This window comes from Camelus ferus, chromosome 11 (assembly GCF_009834535.1).
Source record: "Camelus ferus isolate YT-003-E chromosome 11, BCGSAC_Cfer_1.0, whole genome shotgun sequence".
Lineage (NCBI taxonomy): Eukaryota > Metazoa > Chordata > Mammalia > Artiodactyla > Camelidae > Camelus > Camelus ferus.
This window is the reverse complement of record NC_045706.1, coordinates 73,804,674-73,825,127: the sequence shown is the minus strand read 5'-3', so window position 1 is coordinate 73,825,127 and position 20,454 is coordinate 73,804,674. Positions and strand designations below refer to the sequence as shown.

At 42.3% G+C, this 20,454-nt stretch overlaps 1 protein-coding gene across 1 annotated transcript in view; it reads left to right on the top strand.

Moving 5' to 3' along the window:
* Positions 1-20,454, top strand: part of LYST (lysosomal trafficking regulator) — a 144,935-nt gene that overhangs the window by 8,108 nt on the left and 116,373 nt on the right. The window contains exons 2-4 of the mRNA XM_032490549.1: positions 9,764-9,891; positions 11,653-11,851; positions 18,913-19,003. Of these exons, the coding sequence (XP_032346440.1) occupies positions 11,660-11,851; positions 18,913-19,003 (283 nt within the window). The 5' untranslated portion in view covers positions 9,764-9,891; positions 11,653-11,659. The remainder of the gene's footprint in view (positions 1-9,763; positions 9,892-11,652; positions 11,852-18,912; positions 19,004-20,454) is intronic.

Here is a 20,454-nt window from a genome sequence, read left to right as displayed (position 1 = left end):
ACAGGTTGTAAAGATGCTTACATTAATAAAAAAGTATATAATAAAATGATAGGTAACAAGGATATAGTGTGCAGCACAGGGAAATATAGCCATTGTTTTGTAATAACTTTAAGTGGAGTATAATCTATAAAAATGTTAAATAACTATGCTGTACACCTGAAACTAATATAATTTTGTAAATCAACTATACTTCAATTAAAAAAAAGAAAACAAGCTACTTGCAAGAAGAAAAAAATATCCTAATAAATTTCCTGTCTTAAGTCTGTGGTTGGGAATCATTCTGATGGTTATCACTTAACATATCAAGTAGGACAAAAAACTCACAGGGTAAAACTTACATTAATAGATATTTCCTTACTTAAGCATTACATAATTTAATTCACCTTACGTGCCTTAACTAGCTTCTTCTTTAGAAAGAATTCTGTTCATCTGAACAAGGTCAGGTCATGGTATCCTCTCCCTTCTGCCACCCAGGTTTCCTGCATGTCAGACATATGGCTCTGTGTTGTAGTTGCAGAAGTGTGAAGAGAGAGATTTTCAAATCTTGTTTCCAGGTGTACACATTGCAAACTAGTGGATTTGAGAAGAGGTTCTGGATAACAATTCGAGACAGCATTTAGTGTTAAGGAAACTTCTTCGCCCATTCTCTAATTTTTAGTTGACCTGACAGAAGAAGAAAGGCTGTGTCTTCTAAATTTGCTTATTTTACTTCTAGTTAATTAGCTCCAAAAATATCATATAATTCCCAAGACGACTGTCATGGACCTTGGACCCACTGACTTCAGTTTTTGCCACCGATAGAATGTGAGCTTGGAGAATGTGATGTCTAAAGTTTCTGCCATTGTTTATAATTCTGACTTATTCATGTTTATTCCTTTATTCCTGTCATTTATGAAATGGTATAAATAGTGTTAGCATTTTTTCCTTCTTTTTTTTTTTTTAGTGATGTAAAGAATATGTGAGATCTTTGGGAAAGTCATTAATCAGTCTATAATCAATATATATTGAACTGTGGAGAGATGGGACTTAGCATAGTTGAGTCTATATGAACCAACCCTTATTTTTCATGAAGGCTGCTTCAAATCATGACAGATTCCGACTCAGCAGAATTCACTGAGTACTTACTATTCTGTACACTGTTTTATTTAATCCTCACAATAATCCTATGATTTGTAGCAGTCACCTCCTTTTTGATGCATAATACATTTCTGAAAAATATTCTTTCCAATGGTAATTTCTCTAATAGTATTGTAATGAACAGATTTGGGCAAGTACATAGTGTTATTTTAAAAGACAGTTTAGCAGGATTTTTGGCATTTGATGAAACATTAGAAATTGACTCCTTCAGTTGGTACTGTTTGATGAGAAAAAAGCATGTTTTCTAATCAGGCTGTAAGAGTAAAGTTCATTATTACTACCTTTTTTCTTGTCTTTTTCCTTTTCCTTTTCTGTAGAAGGCACAAGGCAGGGAAAAGGCAAAAAATGCTGGTACCCTCTGCTTTTATTTTCAGTGTTTCCTTGGAAACTGTATCAGCATACAGCAGAACATGACCACGCCCACGCGAACTGGCCTGCGAGGAAGGGCTGTAGTGATCTTTTCGTCCTCCAGATGGCACTCTCTGCCATATCATGTGCAGCTCGTGCCAGGCATTTGAAATAGAACTGCGTGTAACATTTACCAAGCATGTTAACTGACGTTATATAATCTCCAGAGAGCCACAAAGCAGCTCTCTGGGATAGACAGCTTACGGAACAGGAAGCCGGAGTTCACACAGCCGTGTGGGACGGGCTGGTAATTGCTAGATTCCCAGTCTACTGCCTTTGTTTCCACCACTGTCACCATGCTGCCGATTTGACTATTCAGGACAGTTTCAGAAACTAGCCAAAATAGAAGAGATATTGAAATATTTGTTGAAGAAGTAATAAATATGGGTTGAAAGAATGACTGAGTGAATGAATTAGTGAAAGTGAACTGTAGCACCGTGGACTCTTCCCTTCTTAGTGCCACATCACTTGTTATTTAATAGTTGTTGAGGAGGAAACTTGGGGACCCAAGGAGTACTTCCTGCCGTATTGTTGAGCTTCAGATTTTATCTGCAATGATAAATGTAACATCATTGGTAGCACCAAAGTGACAAGATATTTGAAAATGCCTGAAAGTAAAACATTGATTAAAGAAATTAAAGAAGACTTAAAAAGATGGAAAGATATCCCATGCTCCTGGATTGGAAGAATCAATATTGTTAAAATGGTCATACTGCCCAAGGCAATCTACAGATTTAATGCAGTCCCCATCAAATTACCCAGGACATATTTCACAGAACTAAAACAAATCATAATAAAATTTATATGGAATTACAAAAGACCTAGAATTGCCAAAGCATTACTGAAGAAAAAGAAAAAGCCTGGAGGAATAACTCTCCCAGACTTCAGACAACACTACAGAGCTACAGTAATCAAAACAGCATGGTATTGGTACAAAAACAGACATATGGATCAATGGAACAGAATATAGAGCCCAGAAATGAACCCACAAACTTTAGTCAATTAATCTTTGACAGAGGAGGCAAGAGACTACAATGAAATAAAGACAGTCTCTTCAGCAAATGGTATTGGGAAAACTGGACAGCAGCATGTAAATCAGTGAAGCTAGAACACTCCCTAACACCATACACAAAAATAAACTCAAAATGAATCAAAGACTTAAACATAAGACAAGATACAATAAACCTCCTAGAAGAAAATATAGGCAAAACATTGTCTCACATACATCTCAGCAATGTTCTCCTAGAGCAGTCTACCCAAGCAATAGAAATAAAAGCAAAAATAAACAAATGGGACTTAATTAAACATACAAGCTTTTGCACATCAAGGGAAACCATAAGCAAAACAAAACAACAACCTACAGAATGGGAGGAAGTTTTTGCAAAAGATGAAGCTGACAATGGCTTGATCTCCAGAATATATTAACAGCTCATCTGACTTAATAGGAGAAAAACAAACAACCCAATCCAAAAGTGGACAGAAGACCCAAACAAGCAATTCTCCAAGGAAGAAATACAGATGATCAATAGGCACATGAAAAAATGCTCAATATCACTAATTATCAGAGAAATGCAAATCAAAACTACAGTGAGGTATCACCTCACACCAGTCAGAATGGCCATCATTCAAAAGTCCACAAATGACAAATGCTGGAGAGGCTGTGGAGAAAAGGGAACCCTCCTGCACTGCTGCTGGGAATGCAGTTTGGTGCAGCCACTGTGGAAAGCAGTATGATGATTCCTCAAAAATCCACTAGGAATAGACTTACCATATGACCGAGGAATCCCGCTCCTGGGTATATATCCAGAGGGACCCTACTTCAAAAAGACACCTGCAAACCAATGTTCATAGCAGCACTATTTACAATAGCCAAGACATGGGAACAGCCTAAATGTCCATCAACAGATAACTGGATAGAGAAGATGTGGTATATTTATACAATGGGATACTATTCAGCCATAAAAACCAACAACATAACGCCATTTGCAGCAACATGGGTGTCCCTGGAGACTGTCATTCTAAGTGAAGTAAGCCAGAAAGAGAAAGAAAAATACCATATGAGATCACTCATATGTGGAATCTTAAAAAAAAAAAAAAAGACAAATGAACTTAAATATAAAACAGAAACAGACTCACAGACATAGAATACAAACTTGTGGTTGGCAGAGGGGAGGGCAGGTAGGGATAGACTGGGAGTTCAAGATTTATAGATACTGACAGGTATGTATAGAATAGATAAATAAGTTTATATTGTATAGCACAGGGAAATATGTATAAGATCTTGTGGTAGTTCACGGTGAAAAAGAATATGAAAATGAATATATATAGCTTCATGTACAACTGAAAAACTGTGCTATACACCAGAAATTGACACAACATTGTAAACTGACTATAACTCGAAAAAAAATGCCTGAAAGTGAAGAATATATGTAGTAATGGTGTGGTGTGGGGGCAGGTGTACTAGTTCTGTATGCCAAGAAGATAAATGTGTGAAAATCCACGAGACTGAGGGTGATAGCTTAATTCTGTGATCTTTCGGATGATAGGTTGTGGAACTTAATCACAGAACCAGACCAGAGCTAAAATATGGAAGTCAGCTCTCCAGGTATCTATGGGAAGTCTCACTCAAAAACTTTATTGACCATTTCATTTGCAGAAGGTAAAGAAAATCATCAGGGGGCTGATACTCTGAGCCTGATTTTGACCCACTGTGAGGGCTTTGCTAGACAAGTGAGCAGAATGGGAGTCCTGAGAGAAAAGCCACGTCATTCGTTCAGCCAAGTCCATGGGTGTTTGAATGCCTCCTCAGTGCCACGTGCTGTTCTAGATGCTGTAGATTTAGCAGTAGATGCAGCAGGCAGATTCCCTCCCATCAACGAGCTTTCATTGGAAGAACTTACAGTGATCAGTCATCCAAGAAACTGGCTTCATGGTTACTTACCTGCAGGGACCCAGACTTCACTTGCCCTCAGACCCCTGCTCGCAGGGTTGCACTTTGGATGTTGTTGCCTCTGAAACTGCTTGTTCAGAAATCTGAAAGTTCCCATCTCCTCCTTCGCACGTTTCCATCCTTCTGTCACGTAGAGACTGCCTGCCTTGTGTGCCAGTGCCTGCCTGGCCGCCTCCTCTCCCCTGCCCTTCTGTAGCCCGTCTTTGACCGTACGGATTGTTCTTTCACCCGTACCCCCACTTCCCTTCCACTTACGCCTCTGTCCCCCCAACCCCCATCTCAAGATCAGTACTCAGTCTGTGTTCTTTACTTAGACCTGGGCAGCTGAATCCTGCTGGAGAACCCCAGACAGCGGAGGAGCTGACCCCACCAGGCGCTCACAGTGTCTGGCCCAGGAAGTCCTGTTCTCTGTCCTGAGTCACTGCTCTCCAGCCTTGTTTTCCTGCTTCTCATTTGCTTTTTGGTACCAAACGTGCTGTGATTCTCCCAGCAACTTGATGTGAGCCTCCCTTTCTGTCTGTGATGCCTTTCTGCACTCCTTTTCCCCCTCTACCTGCTCTGCTTTTACTCACAGATCATCTCCTTCATTAAGCTTCCCTGACCTCGCCAGGTGGGCTCAGTGCTCCTTATTGGGACCCAGTACCCTGGGTATGGGTTTACCTTTGCCACCATAATATGAGCTCCCTGGGGGCGGAGCCTGGGACTGCTTTCACATTTGGTGTCCTTAGTGCCTGGAACAAGGGGGTGTTTATGAAGAACTAATAAACAGAAAGGAATATGAAGCAAAGCTGGAATATAGAGAATTGAAGGTGAGAGTTCCTAAATTTCAAACAAAAGAGAGGTAAGATGCCATGGATACAGCCTCTGGAAGGGGAAGTGGTTGCAAGACAGTCATAGACAGTCTTTATTGAGTGGTTGGAAATGATATGTGAAGGAAAGGTAGAGGCAGTGGCCGGATGAACTCAGATTTTAAAGTAACATGTGCAGAAGGAGGAAAGAAGGATATGAAGGAAGTAACAACAAAATTATGTACATAAAGGGGGAGCACGACGCGAGGAGAGTGAGGCCTGAGGCTTTGAGAAAGGTTTCGCCCGGCCTTTTACACTATATGTGGAGAAGAAACAGCAAGCAAATAATAGATTCTTCTTTTGAACAAACTGATCGTGTAATCAGATACAGGGAGTAAATGAAACTTCTCAGCTACTGTTTTCTTTCTGGCTTCTCTGACATGAAGAATGATCTACACACAGACTAATAAGGGTGGAAGTAAGAAAAACAGCAGGAGAAAATTTAATCCCAAGGTTGGGAGGAGATTGTACCAGAATCTCTGGCTACACTAAATGACTTCACATCTCAGGTTCAGATTCTGAGCAAGTGTGTTAATGCCGTTGCTGAACTGGTAGTCTTTGAGTTATTACGGTGAATTTGAAAACTTTTAGAAGACTGTGGAGGAGTGAGGCTCCAAAATTACAAAAGAAGAATGTAGATTCCATAGATTTTAGTGAGTTTGAGGTCACCTCTACAGAAGATTCTAGAGATCTTTTTAAAAGATTTGCAAACATCTAGGGAAGGCACAGATGGGCAGTGAAGTTTAGGGGGGTTCTCTGAAACGGATTCACCCAGGTAACCCCATTCCTGCTTTTGGCGGGATGTGCAGGTACGGATCAGGAGAGCACTGGCTGTAGTGCATTGAGATTCCCGTGAGGTATTTGGCATCCTCTGTTCTTGGGGACGTGTGGAGAGTTGGTTACAATTACTGAGTGTGTTTCAGTGTCTCAGTACTAATTGGCAGCCTAGTGGGAAGTCCCTTAAGGGCTGCTGGTTTTGACCCTGCTCCACTCATCAGTTTAACACCTTCCGCGTTTCACTCCCAGCTGGTGGGTAACCTTGTGGTTTATTTCACTGAGAAAACAGAAGCATCCAAATCTCAGTCCTCCCGCAGCCAGACACATGGATCTTGCTGGATCGGTGCTCGTGTTGTGTCATGCTTTTTAGGCCGTTCGATGGACCATCGCTGTTCCTTCCACTCGCACGTTGGATCCTCTTCACTTTGCCTTCTCACAGTTCCTGTATTATCTCCTCTCACTCTAGTTTTTCATCTGTCTTCCCTTCTCTGCTGGAGAAACATGCTATAAAACATGCTGTGTATCTCAGCTTACAAACAATTTATAATATCTCTTCTTTTAAAAAAAAAAAACTCCCCTATCCAATGTCCCCTTCAAGCTCCCATTTCCTTGCCACACTTTTTGGCAGAACTTCTCCAAAGAGAGTTCTGGATTCCTTGCCTCCATTTCTTCACCACTCCTTGCCGCTCTACTGAGAGCACCTGTGACAAGGTTGTCAGTAACTTCCATGTTGCCAAATCCAGTGGTCAGTTCCCAGTTTCCATCTTACTCAGCCTCTCCGCAGTATTGGACCCAATGCATCACTCTTTCCTGTTTAACATTTTCTTCACCTGGTTTCTGGGAAACACCACTCCTGATTTTTTTCCCGCCTCCCATGCTGCTCCTTCTTGGTCTCCTGTGCTGGAACCTCCTCCCCCCGGACTCAGTGGTCTTAACCCCAGGGCTCAGTCCTGGCACGTCTTCTCTGTCCCATTCACACTCATTCTCTCGGTCCCACTGTTCAGTGCTGTAGCCACTAGCCACAGTCCCGTCCTATAGAACGTTCTATCCATCTAGTCTCATTAAAATGCATCTGTATGCTGATAACTCGCACACTGACTCACCACCTGATTCACAAACTGGTTCTCCCCGCCTGGACTGCAGCTTGGTGTGCCCCATGGCCTCCTTCATGTCCTGTGCTTGGTTTCTAAGAGACCTATCGAACTTGACACAGCTGAACCTGAGCTTTACTTTCCCTCCCGGCCCGTTTTACCATCAGTAAGCAGTGTTCTTCATCTCACAGCCTTAAAACCTTGGAGTCTTTTTGGGGTGGGGAGGAGGGCAAGGAAAGGACGGGCAGGAAGGAGATTCTCATTCTTTGGGAGAAACAGTCCAGAGGGACACCCTAGTCCCTCTTTCCACATCTCACTTCAGTCCCTGAGAAGCAGGAGTGAGTGACCTTTCTCACTTTTGTAGTAATTTCTAACTTCTCTTTTTCTCTCACACTCAGTATCAAATGCATCAAACATACGCTCATCTGGGTGCCCTGGAATTCTCTTTTCCCACGTACTCATGGCCTGTTTGCTTACTTCATTCTGGTTTTTGCTCAGATATCACCTCTCAGACATTCCTTGCTAAAGACTTTGTCTGAAGTAGCCTTCCTGTCGCTCTGCACCCTTGCTCTGTTCTGTGTTTTTTTCTTGGCATTTAGTGCTACTGCCTGATGTTACAATGAGTTTATTTTCCCTGTCTCTGCCCCACTAGAATCCATGAGAGTAGAGATTTTATTTTTGCTCTATACCCAGTGCCAAAAATAGTAGCTGGCATATAGTGAGTGTTCAATAAACATTTGTTAAATTAAATGGCATATTGTTGACATAAAACTAAAAGGTGTAGCTAATACATTATCTGTTTTTTGCTTTTTGTTTTCGCCATTTATATTTTACACTTTTACCAGTCACTGATTTAGAGAAAGTGAAACCTGCTATGTCTCTGAAAAGGTCATATATATGATTATAGGCATTTTTTTATTATGCTTTTCATTTATGGTAAATTTTAAGAATATAAAAATTCTAGTAATGTTGGGAGCAAGTTTTATTTATTATGACTTTATAACAATAGTTGTATCAGAAGTTGAAAATTGTAATGATGATGAATTTAAAATTTGACATTATAGCTGTAAAGTGCAAAAAACAGTAAGACAGGGTCCCTGGCCTTAAGGAACTCATGATCTAGGAGGTGAGAGAGTCATGTGGATAAGTAGCTACCAGGTGTCCACGTAGTGTGGAAACGGGCAAAATACAAAATGTCCTAAGCACATCTTAAATTTGTATATTAAAAAAAGAAACAAAACCGCACACCCTCTATTTGCACTTTATTGACACCACCGTAACACGGGGCGCTGGAAGCTCAGGCACCGCTGTGTATAAGGGGCCGTGGCGGAGTGCCGGCCGGCGTGATTGGCGTCTTGGATGCAGTGAAACCCTGTGGGCATCCCAGCTGGGCTGTGTACAACAGAGATGAAGAAGCCACGTCCGCTTAAGAGCATTAGAAAAAGCCCTCAGCGTGGCCTAGAAACGCCCCTCTGTAGGAGAGAGACAGCCGTGGACCCAGCTGTCTGTCCGCCTTCCCTTCTGAAGGCCGTGCTGAGGCAGCCGGGGTCGCTCTAGTGTCTCCGCCCTGCCGTGGCCCAGCCCAGAGGGCGCCCGCGGGCAGAGCGGTCCCTGCAGTTCCATCTTTATGCTCATTTCCCCGGCCATCATTTCAGAGTTAAAAACCTGCGGACGCTGCGGTGCGAGCAGCTGCGGAAGGCGTGCTGTTTCGTTAGGTCCAGCAGTTGGCGCCCCGGCCGCCGGTGCCGGCCAGCGGGGCGGGCGCGCGGGCTGCAGCGCAGCTGCGCTCGGATCGCTACGCGCCGGGGCCGCGCCGCTTGGGAGCGGGCGGTCTTTCCTCATTCACACGACGTCCTCTGTCCTGTTTCCTGCCTGCTTCATTCTCAAGTACCTACCACAGTGCGTGATATTAGATCTGTTTGTTAAGCAGGAAGAAATTCAAGACAGTTGTCTAGATTTGAGCATTTTAAAACAATTAAAGATCATTTTGATTTTAAAACTTGTGGTTCAAAATAAACCCTTATGTTTGCCTTGTAACTATAATAAGGAAATTTTCTTCTTGCCTCTGCCTGGTAAAAAAACTATAGAGAGGGAGGAAACGACAGAGAAGCATGTTGTTGCCCAGAAGTAGGAATTTATCCTTTAGTGAACAGAAATAGTCTTCATTGTGTTGTACACAAAAGATTCATTCATCGGGGCGAGGGTGTATCTCAGTGGTAGAGTGCGTGCTTAGCATGCACAAGGTCCTGGGTTCAATCCCCAGTATCTCCGTCAATATAAATAAATAAACCTAATTACCACCCCCAAATAAATAAATAAATAAATTTTTTAAGATTAATTCATTTTTAAAAAGTCAACAAAGATAGGAAATTTGGTGGTGTTTTATTCATTGTTTGGCTTTAGTATTTTCTGAGTTCTCATAATCCTCAGATATTGTTCAGTCTTACAGGAAAGTAGTAACTTGGCTGTGCATAATACACACGTGATAGTCCATGGCCTCCTAGGTTCCGTTGTTAAGAAGATTGATGTGTCTGATTCTCCTTCCTTTATAGTGATTTTCCTGGACGTTGGGAGCTGGGAGTTGGGAGAGGAGGCGTAAGGAGCTACGATCAAGCTGTTTTGTTCCGATCAAGTATGTTCCAAGACTCCCTCACTCAAGACTCCGTTCTTGAAGCTACAGGTATTTTTTAGTGTGCTCTTGAGATTGAAGAAATTTGTTGGCTGTTTCATACATCAGATATGAATATTGGCCACTGGTTTTGTGTTGGAACTTTAGATGTTGCATGGTGGATGATCTTGGTGGCCCAGGAGATGATATTGTATGGAAAATTCTAAGTGATAAGAAAGCATTGGGTTATAGTGTAATTGGCAGGTGTTTTTTTCTTTCATAGTGGTACACTAAATATTATGTATCTTAAAATCAATGACAGATTAGGTGAAATCAATTAATAAAGTTGGATAAATATGGACTGAATATAAATTGGGTTCTTTGATTTATTGAACAATTTTACTTTATGAAAACTTATGAAGAAGTAATATTATATATAATAGAGATCATTGCTGCCTTTTGGGATAATGAGTTATGTACATTTTTTAAACTTTTCTTTTTCTAAATGTTCAGTATTGAAAATAATGGTACTTGTTATGTTAAAGAGGGGACTGTTGTTGTAACCATACCTGGAATTCTGATGGGAATCCAGGCGTTAAACCATCAGGCCCTAGAATGAATAGGAACCGAAGTAGTAGTAGGCATTTCTTTGGTCTCTCCCTTTCATGTTTATCTATTTCTCTTTGCATCCTCTTAGTTAGTTTTCACCCAGGTGGCTTCTTCTGACCCTCAGCTACCTCATAGTGACCAGCACAGGCCTATCTCTGTGGGGCTTCTCAGCACAGTTACGTCCCTTAATTCAGATTCCTCTGAGAGAGAGAAAGCATGGTTGGCCAGTCCCTCTTTGCAGGCTGCCCCGCACGAGTCACATCTTGCAGCTGACCCTGAGTCAGTGCGTGTCGGTTGCCGGAGGCCCGGAGACCGGCAGTGCCCCTCGGCAGTGGCACAGTCATGTGGCTGCTGCCTTCCCAGCAGGGTCCGCCAAAGGGCCCCGTCACCGTGGGGGAAGGAAGACTGCAGTACACATTTTATTTAATTCAACCTCTTAGGTTAAAAAGTTCTCAGGGTTACTCAGTGTCTTAGAATTACTTTTAACCCTAGGGTGAAACTATTTTGAAATCCTTTGGGGATTTTGTTGTTCAAGCTTTTTCCTTTTCTGGAGGTTTATTCATTCTTTTCTTTGTATTTGTGTTTCTGCTCTCTTTTGTCTGCTTTACCTTACTGTTGTCCTTAATCCTAAAATGTCACACTGCCCTGTATTTGATTCGGATGTGTAGTAAGAAATGAACTGGCCTAAGCTGAGCTGCTGGCATTCTTCTATTTTGAGTCGCCTGGTGGTAGATCCTTCCTCCCTGCCCACCCCCCACCCAACCATTAACTGAACTCTGGGAAGGTGGGCCAGTGAATGTGGATTCTATCATGGGAAAAACAGTTTATATTTTTAAAGGATCCGTTTATCTTTCAGAGCATGTACAGCAAGAATTTTTGTAAGTAGTGGGTTTATTTTTATTCTACTGGTGAGGCTCTTTAAGAGGGAAAGTCAGCATCTGCTGTAACCTCCACCACCCACTGGCATCTCCTCTGCAGGTGCTCTCCCGTATCCCTGCTTGGCTGTGCTCAGGCGCTTCACGCTGGGGCTTGTTCCCGCCCTGCAGGAATACTCACAGAGCACCTGGCCGGCTCGGAGCTATGTCTGGAAATTTGATAAGGTTAGGTGCCAATGCCCTGTAATTTAAAGTCAGTCTTTAGTTAAAAACAAACAGCAGCAAAAACGCATAGTTTTAAACATAAATTTTTGCTTCTCTAATCTTTTTTGTCATGTTTATCTTACAGCTCGGTCATGAGCACTGACAGTAACTCCTTGGCACGTGAGTTTCTGACCGATGTCAACCGGCTTTGCAATGCAGTGGTCCAGAGAGTGGAGGCCAGGGAGGAGGAGGAGGAGGAGACGCACATGGCAGCCCTTGGACAATACCTTGTCCATGGCCGAGGATTTCTGTTACTGACCAGGCTAAATTCTATCATTGACCAGGTAACATTTTCATGTCAAATAACTTTTTCATCAGTATATTTTAGTTAATTATAGATACACAATTTCTGGGTTACACAGTGTCTGAGAATCTCTTTGAGATAAAGTCCTCTCACATCATTCAAGGGAAGGTAGCTCCATTTATGAACATATTATTTATTTGGATACTTTCCACAATGTCTTTAATATCTCACAGTTACTAATGATCTTTCTTCTAAAATGGTTTCATATATACTATGCTTTTTGTCCTAATATCAGTGTGAAATAACTATGATTAGTGGAGATAAGGTTACAATTCAGAAGCATCATGAATTTGCACTTTCAAAAAAATCACATATGTTTTTGAAAAGTTTAGTGTAAATTATATTTAGGGAGCTTGCCCATTCTGGGGTGAAAGTAGAGAATCCTTTTGAAAACGAACATTTACTGAGTCCTTTGTCTTGCATTCATCTGGCTTTTCGTACATTACTGTGTTTGCTTAAACGATGGTGGCACCATGTGGTGTTTTGCTGCTTCCTTATTCTAGAATTAGCAGAGTTTTAAAGCTGGTTGAGACTATAGAGAGACTTCCATGTAACCTCCTTTTGTAGATGAAAGACTGAGGTCCAGAAACATTAAGTAACTCAGACAAGGTTAACTTGAAGCCCAAATGTGATTTACATCTTTATTTTATTTTAGTAGAAAACAAATGTGTATTTTATGAAAAAAAAAATCCACCATCTGCTTTCACCGTCTACTAATTAATGTACAGTTAGATAGTAATATCTCAGTTAACTTGAACTGAAAAGATAACAGGGCTCTGTAGCAGCAATGTGACGGACAGCTTAAACCCCTTTAAATGTCACTGGCTTTCAATGTAAACTTAATCATTGTAAAAGGAAATTTCTTTACTATAAAAGCACTTCTCTAATAAATACATACAATGGGTAAATATAGATAGTAAAACTATGCGTTATCCATTTTCACTGTAAGCTAAGGAACTTAACAAATATAAATCAGGAAGCATTTGTTCACTGTGGTATCTACCTGTCATGGGATTTTCCGGAATATCTGCAGGTATTTGTGAAGTTTATATGTTTTTGTTGGGGTGGCATTGATTTATAATGTCACGTAGGCTTAGGTATTTTTATTCTTTTTCCTGAATGTGATTTATTAAATGTGTGACTAATTGTAATTTAATTTTTATATATTTGTGTGACTTTTCTATCAATACATTTTAAAATCAGAAAAAAAATTTGTTAGACCACTTGCAGTGGTTTTTTATTTTAGAATTTTGACGATTTAATATGCATATCATGTTCTGTTCATTTTCTGACCTCACATTAGGACAATTCAGCACTTTCTCTTTTTTTTTTAAGATGCTATGTTAGTAGCATCAAAAATGTCAGTTACCCAGGAATAAATCTGATAAATTATGTACAGGTCTCTGTATAAAATTCTATAAAAATGTTGTTGAGAGAAACTAAAGAAGACCCAAGTAAAGGCAGAACTGCGTAAGTTTCATGTGTTGGGAACAATTAATATTGTAAGTATATTTGTTTTCTCCAAATTGATCTGTAGATTCTCATGCAATCCCAATCAAAAATCTCAATAGCTTTTTTTTTTTTTTGACTGACAGATCCTGCCTCAGGTTTATTTGTACAAACAGCACAGGTAGACATGAGCCCCAAGCAGACAGCAGCCCAGGGGTCACACTAGTCCTTATATCCTCACATCAGTAGATGAAAGCCTCTAGTCTGGAGCCTTTGTGGGGCCTGGGTGCCTTTGGGAGCCGGAACCTGAGCCTGAGCTGCAGCTAAAGCTAAAGCTGAAGCTGCGGCTTGGTCTGAGCCTTGTCCTTGTCCTTTGGCCGACAGAGCCTGAAACCCTTGGCAGTGAGGGCACGAGCATGTTTCCCGAGCTTGGTGTGAGCAGTGCAGGCAAGTCAACTGAGCCTGCGGCTGTCACCCTGTGGGATCTTGAGCTTGACCTCCTTGGGCTTTACGAGAGCCTTGACAGACTCAGCACGTATGCTTGTGGCCTTGGCGTTATTGGCCTGCATCTTCTTCAGGCCCTCTTTGTTGTGCTTCTTGGCAGAGCGCATGTTCCTCAGGAACTTGGGGTCCACCCCCTTAAGAGATTCGTGTCGTTGTGGTTGGGGTTTTTTGATGCTGTTTCTGTGCCATTTTCGGGACTGTTTGTGTGTGGTGTGGTTCTTCGACTTGGCCATGTCTGCACCGGAGCCGGGAGATCCCAAATCGCCTGGGACCGGAAGAGAAAGAGGAAGCTCAATAGCTTTTTTTGGATGACAGCTTTACTAAGATATAATTCACATATAGAATCCACCTGTTTCAGATGTACAGTTCAGCAACTTTTTATGTCATCACATGTATGTGCAGCTGTCACCACAGTCAATTTTGGAACGTTTTCATCATCTGAAATAGAAACCCCCTGCCTTTTACCCATCACTCCCCTTTCCCTCCCATCCCCCTTGGCCCTAAGCAAACACTCGTCAACTTTCACTCACCTTCCTCTTTTAAGTTGTGGGATATCTTTGAACGTGCTGTTAAATGGTTGAAATCATTCAGCTCATAAATGCAACAGCATTTTTCCAGTGGCAGTGGTTTCAATGCCCTCTTTTCCCGTGGTCGCTCGCTTTGTGGCGTATCTGTAGCAACGACAGTACAACAGTAGAAGTAGGAGTATTTTTCAAATAGCCGTTAAAAAAATAGGACTTACCAAGATTTAATTGTTCAAGCCAGAAAATGGCGAACGATCATTTGGTTCTTTAAGGGAATTTAATTGTGCAAGATTTAATCATTAAAATGGAGTCAAAACACTAGATTCACAGTGAAAAAGAATGTGACAATGACTATATGTGTTCATATATAACTGAAAAATTGTGATCTACACTGGAAATTGACACAACATTGTAAACTGACTATAACTAAATAAAAAAAATAAAATTACAAAATTGAAAAAAAAAAGGAAAAACCCCACTAGATTCAAAGCTGTACATTTTGGGAGGAGCTTCAGCTTTTCTATCTGGGTGTCTCGTGAGTTGAAACACTTGGATACTCTAGAGAAGAGTCGTTTTAAGGTCTTGCCCTCCTACTGAATACTCTTGCTTTATCAATAGATTTTAATATAAATTAAGTAGACTTTTTATTGGTTTCCATATAGTAAATGCACAGATGTTGAGTGTATTGTTGGGTGAGTTTTGACAAATATATATACTCTGTAACCAGCACCCAGATCAGTGGTTAGAACCTCCCCACCACCCGAGAAAGTTCTATCTCACCCCCTTCTCAGTCGGCCACTCCCCTTGCCCCTGCGCAACAACCGCTGTTCCAACTTAAGCACCTGAGTGTGGCATTGCTTGTTCTGGAGGGTCACGGAAGCACAGTCATGAACACGTGCTCCTGTGTCTCGGAGCTCCATTCCTGCCGCATAGTCAGGAGTTCACTGCTGTTTGTTTCTGAAGAGTATTTTGTTGTGTGGAGATACCACAGTTTGTTTAACCATTCACCTGGCGTTTAACCATTTGGGTGATGTCTTTGTGTGAATATATTTTCATTTCTTCTGGGTAAATATCTAGGCCTGTGATCGCTGGTGAAAGGGTAGGTGGTTGTGATTGACTGTGAAGTCAGGCACCGTCCCCCGGCTGTTGCACTGGCAGCTGGGCCCTCAGGGCCGTCCTCCTCAGGGCTGCGATTCTAGCTAGACGGAACACCGTGCTTGCTTCAGTCTCATTCTTCTGAAAGGCCCATGGTTTCCAAGAACTAACTCACTTCAAGAGATGGTGGCAACAGACATGAAGTCCTGAGAGAGGAGAAAAGACATCATGGGGTGGTGCTGGAAGGGAAGCCCCCCGGAGAGAGTAGGGGGGGGCCGCCAGCGGCGTGGGCAGGAGGGGCCAGGGCCAGGGCTGCCGCTCACGCTCATGCAGCGGCGGGGCTTTGCCAGCGTCCTGCTGTGGGGCCGAGCTGAGCGGCAAGCACGGCGTGTCCCTGGCACTTCTTCACAGCGCCCTGAGGCTTCAGCAGCTCCATCGGAATGCTACCAGTTCATCTGCTTCAGAGAGACTCAGATCAGGAGGAGAGACATGCTCGAAGTTGGCTTCCTTGTTTTTGTTTTAGAGACCATGTATCCTTTTCTGATGCCCCTTTTTTTTTTTAAGTAAGTTTTTGTTTGTTTTGGGAGGGAGTAATTAGGTTTATTTATGTATATATTTACTTTAATGGAGGTACTGGGGCTTGAACCCAGGAGCTCAGACATGCTAAGCTCTGAGCTGTACCCTCCCTGTGGGGTCTTACAAAACGCCGTGGAGGTACATACTGAGTCTGCGCTATACATGGAAATGTTATCTCAACACCTTTAGTCTTGCTAATTTTGAAGTAAAGCACTTGGAAAAGGGGCCCTTTGACACAATTTTCTTCTTTGAATTTCTTCCAGAATTCAAAGTCATTCATGCAGGTAGTGTTTATGAATGCCCAACAGTTCGCCAGGCATTGAATGGCAGGAAAGGGAGGTGACTGCTAAGGGTTAGGGCCTGAGCCCTGGAGTCCATGCTCTGAGAAATGACTGAGAAGAGTGTTTGGAAAAGTTTCCTATCGTGTTTAGAGGTGGATCCAAACTCCTTCGCATGACCCACAGGGCTGCGTTGGACCTGGCACCGTTCACCTCGCCGACCTACCCCTTCCAGCCTTGTTTCCCAGCACTTTCCCTGTGCTATGGTCCAGCCACACTGGCCTGCTTGCTGGTCTGTGAAAAAGTCAAATCCATCCCCAACCCTTTGTATACTTCCTGTGAGCCCTTTTCCTCCAAGCCTTTGCATCTTCCTTCTCATCAATCAAGTCCTGCTCAAGTCCTGACCTGCCTGTTTAAATGTCCCCCTTTCATCAGTCTGTAATCCCTCTCCTGTTTAATTGTCTCCATAGCACAGCATTCTGTCTGAAATTTTCTTATCTCTACCCATGATTTTGTGTCCCCCATGCTAGAGTGTCAGCTTTGTAAGGATGTGAGTGTTGTCTTCCTTGTTCACCACTACATCCAAAGTGTCTGGCCCAGTAGTAGGGGCTTAGTAAATATTTGTTGAATGAATGAAAGAGGAAAATGGGCATTCAGACATCAACAGTCGAGCTAGTTGATTACTATAGGGGATCAGGGACATGAAACCTAACTGGATCTGGGGTTATAGAAGACCTGATGGGATGAGTTGACATTTGGCAGGTGGGAGAATGGTGATGGAATGACAGGGCAGAGTAAGTGAGGAGAACGTTTGAAGCAATACCAGGACCATGGTGGTCAGGAAACCCTCACTAGCTGGACGTGTGGGGAAGGGGCAGGGGGGTGTGGACCAGGCAACAACGAGCATGTCCCCGAAGGTCTCCGAAGCCTGCGAGGAGTTCGGGGTTTACTTTTGCAGGATTTCCAGCCTTCTCCTAACCAGGACAACGCCAGGAAGGAGCAGTCTGCAAGCCACGTCTCTGCGTCCTCCTTTCCCTCCGCTCCTCAGCCTGATGTGATCGTACTCATGCCCTGATCACTCCATTAAAGGCGCGTTTGTTAAGGCCACTCGTGACCCTCTTCTTGCTAAATGCTTTTCTGCCATCATCTTACACAATTAAAGAAGAGCAGCTCTTGACCTGGTTGACCTTTCTTTCTCCCTGCACTGCTCTCTTCCCTTGGTATTTCTTGTTCTCGTCTTTGGGGGAGCTGCGTCCCCATCCTCCACCACCGTCTCTTGTCCAGCATACTCCCGCTAGCAGATCTCGCACATGGCCTTGACTCTGCCCCAGGGACTCCCAAGTCTTTTTGTTTACTTCACAGCTTTGTCTTAAGCTCCAGGTCTGGATATCCAGCTGTTTACTAAAAAGAGCTCTCATTTGAATGTCCTACAGACATCTCACACTCTGTGTCTAAACCATGAATCTGTCATCTTTACCCCAGCCTAATGCCACTGCTAAATTTCCTGTCTTGGTGGGTATATTATTAGTTACCTACTGGCCCAAACCAGAAACCTTCCAGTTCTTTTAGATCTTTTTTTCTCTCCCATAAACCCCATAGCTAGTCAACTGCAAGTCTTTTCAGTTCTCCCTTACAGCTGCTCAGATATGTTTCCTTCTTTTCAGCGTTACTGTCAAAGCATTCCCATCGTTACCGTCACTCATGGAGGTTATGATTTCCCTGCCTCTGTCACTGGTCAGTCCCTTCCCCCTAATTCTGTCCTCTGTATAGTGGCTGAAGTGGTTTTTCCAACAAGCAAATCTGATTGGACCACCCGGACCCCTCCCCACTGACTGATGTGACTGATTTGCCATTAGTTCCTTGGCCCCCCGTGTCCCAGACGTCCCCGACCTAGCACTTCTACACTGCTGGCCGGTAATGACGGCTGCTTTGCCGGAGCCCCTGCCCTGAGTGCCTGTGCCACACCCGGGCACTTACTCATGCTGCATGCCTTCTGTTGTTCTCTGACTGTTTTGTGTGTATGTTTTATGGACCAAATGAGGGGAACTTCTCCAGGGCTTGGACCACAGCCTCCGGGAAGGGTAAGGCAGTAAGTGGTGTGGAAAGCGTGTGCAGTCAATAAATAATTATTGGATGACCTTCACTAATAAGTCTTTCTCTCTTCATATATATTATTTTATTAATAATGTCCATTTCTCCTTTTAAAATTGTGTTCTCTGCGTTTTAAATTTAACTGCATGAAGTTTTCATGGTTTTTTTCTTGTAACTTATGTTACTGGTTTGCTAATTAATAGGGCTTAACTTGTCATTTTCACCTAGCGAACGTGTTTTTTCATAGGTGAGGAATTCTTACAATGTGCATGGTGATAATAACAGCTATTTTGGAAAAAATCAGCAAGAATGTGCTAAATACCATCAAAGACTGTTACATTCTTCTGTCATTGGAAAGGTTTATAAACTGCAAAGTATCTCAGCTTTAACTGGATTTAAGATAGGTTAATTTGATTCTTCCTTCTCAAGAAAAAGGATTTTTTAAAATTCAGTTTAAGAAAAGGTATTAGGAATTACTGTTTTATGACCTTGGAACATAAAGGATTCTCTTATTTCTAATCCAGGCATTGACATGTAGGGAAGAACTCCTTACCCTGCTTTTGTCGCTGCTCCCCCTGGTCTGGAAGATCCCTGTTCAAGAGGAAAAGGCAGCTGGTATGTTTGTTTTCTTTCTCATACTACTTGTTTTATCAGAGTTCCACTGGGGGAAAAAGTCTCATTGAAGAGCTACTTCTGACATAACAGTGGATACAGTTCAGGTTCAGAACAGCATGTATTAGTGTGCTACTTAACGTGAAAAATTCTCTAGGCAAATACATCTTTATTTCTTCCAATAAAATGAAAACCATGGTGCTTCTCAGGGGATTTGGATGCAGCGATGATTAGAAAATCACACGCAGAGGTGGAGCACTTGGCAGGAGACGTGCGTCCAGATGCGCAAACGGACGCTCGCTAAGTGCAGGGTAAAAAGTTTGAAGAAAGAAATGAAAGCTTCCTTACTTATTTTAAAGACTTCTTTTTCTTACCAGCACTCAATCAATGGCTTTTGCAGTTTCATTTTTTTTAATTTTGCTTTTAAAGGATAAATTTGAAGTAATATTTTGTTTCAGGACTGGGTAGAATTATTACACTTACGGTTTTCTGATTAGATTCCGATAAGAATTTCTGATTCAGAAAAAAAATGTACATATATAGCATAACAAGTGTATGAAACTTAGTTTAGATGTCTCAGTGGCAGAGTTCGCAGTTCCCCCCGTGACCGTTTCTGGAATGTGAGACTTGTGAGGTGCTTCTGCGTCTCTCGGGTTAAAAACAAAACACAAAAAGCCTCCTAAGTTGTATTTTAATGCCATCTATGCATTTTAATGCATTTCTAATGTGGAGCTTTCTTTTTAAGGCATTGTCTAAGGCCTTATAATGTTATCCTGCTTGTTTATTGACTCACCAACTCTGCCCTTATTTTCTTCTGAGTTTGTAGAATTCACAAATTAATTACTTAAGAAATCTAATTAGTGTTCTTTTGGGGAAGCTGTCTTCATTGCCTGCATCTTTTGCCTGCATGTAATTTGTCAGACTCCTTTTAAGCACACCCCACCCCATCCCTGCCTCTTTTAGTTAAAGCACAAATCTTTTATTTACAGATTTTAATTTGTTCATTCTAAATTGCAACTCTATTTTTCATATAGATTTTATTCCCTATTACTGCAAATGGAAAGACCAATTTCATTATCTCTTTAATCAGTATGGAGGTTTCTTCATTTCCCCAAGAAATAGGTATTGAGCGGTGACCACATGGCAGGCCCTGGTCCCAGGCACCGAGGATGAAACAGGGACGTGCCTGTGCCTGGTCAGTGTGGAGCACATGCAGTGAATGTTTCAAACGCGTAACTCTTTTAACCTCAGTCTTGGAGGACATTGGTACTGTTGTGTAACTTTGGAGAATCTTCCCGTTCCCAAGTTGTATCGGCTACGAACAAAACACTGTTTTGAGACTGTAATATACCCCTGCGTCTTAATTCATAGCATCACTGGAGGTCCGTACAGTGGTAGGGGTGTTAGTGCCAAGTCCCAGCTTTCCTAATTCTCTTCTCCTTTGTTGTTTTCAA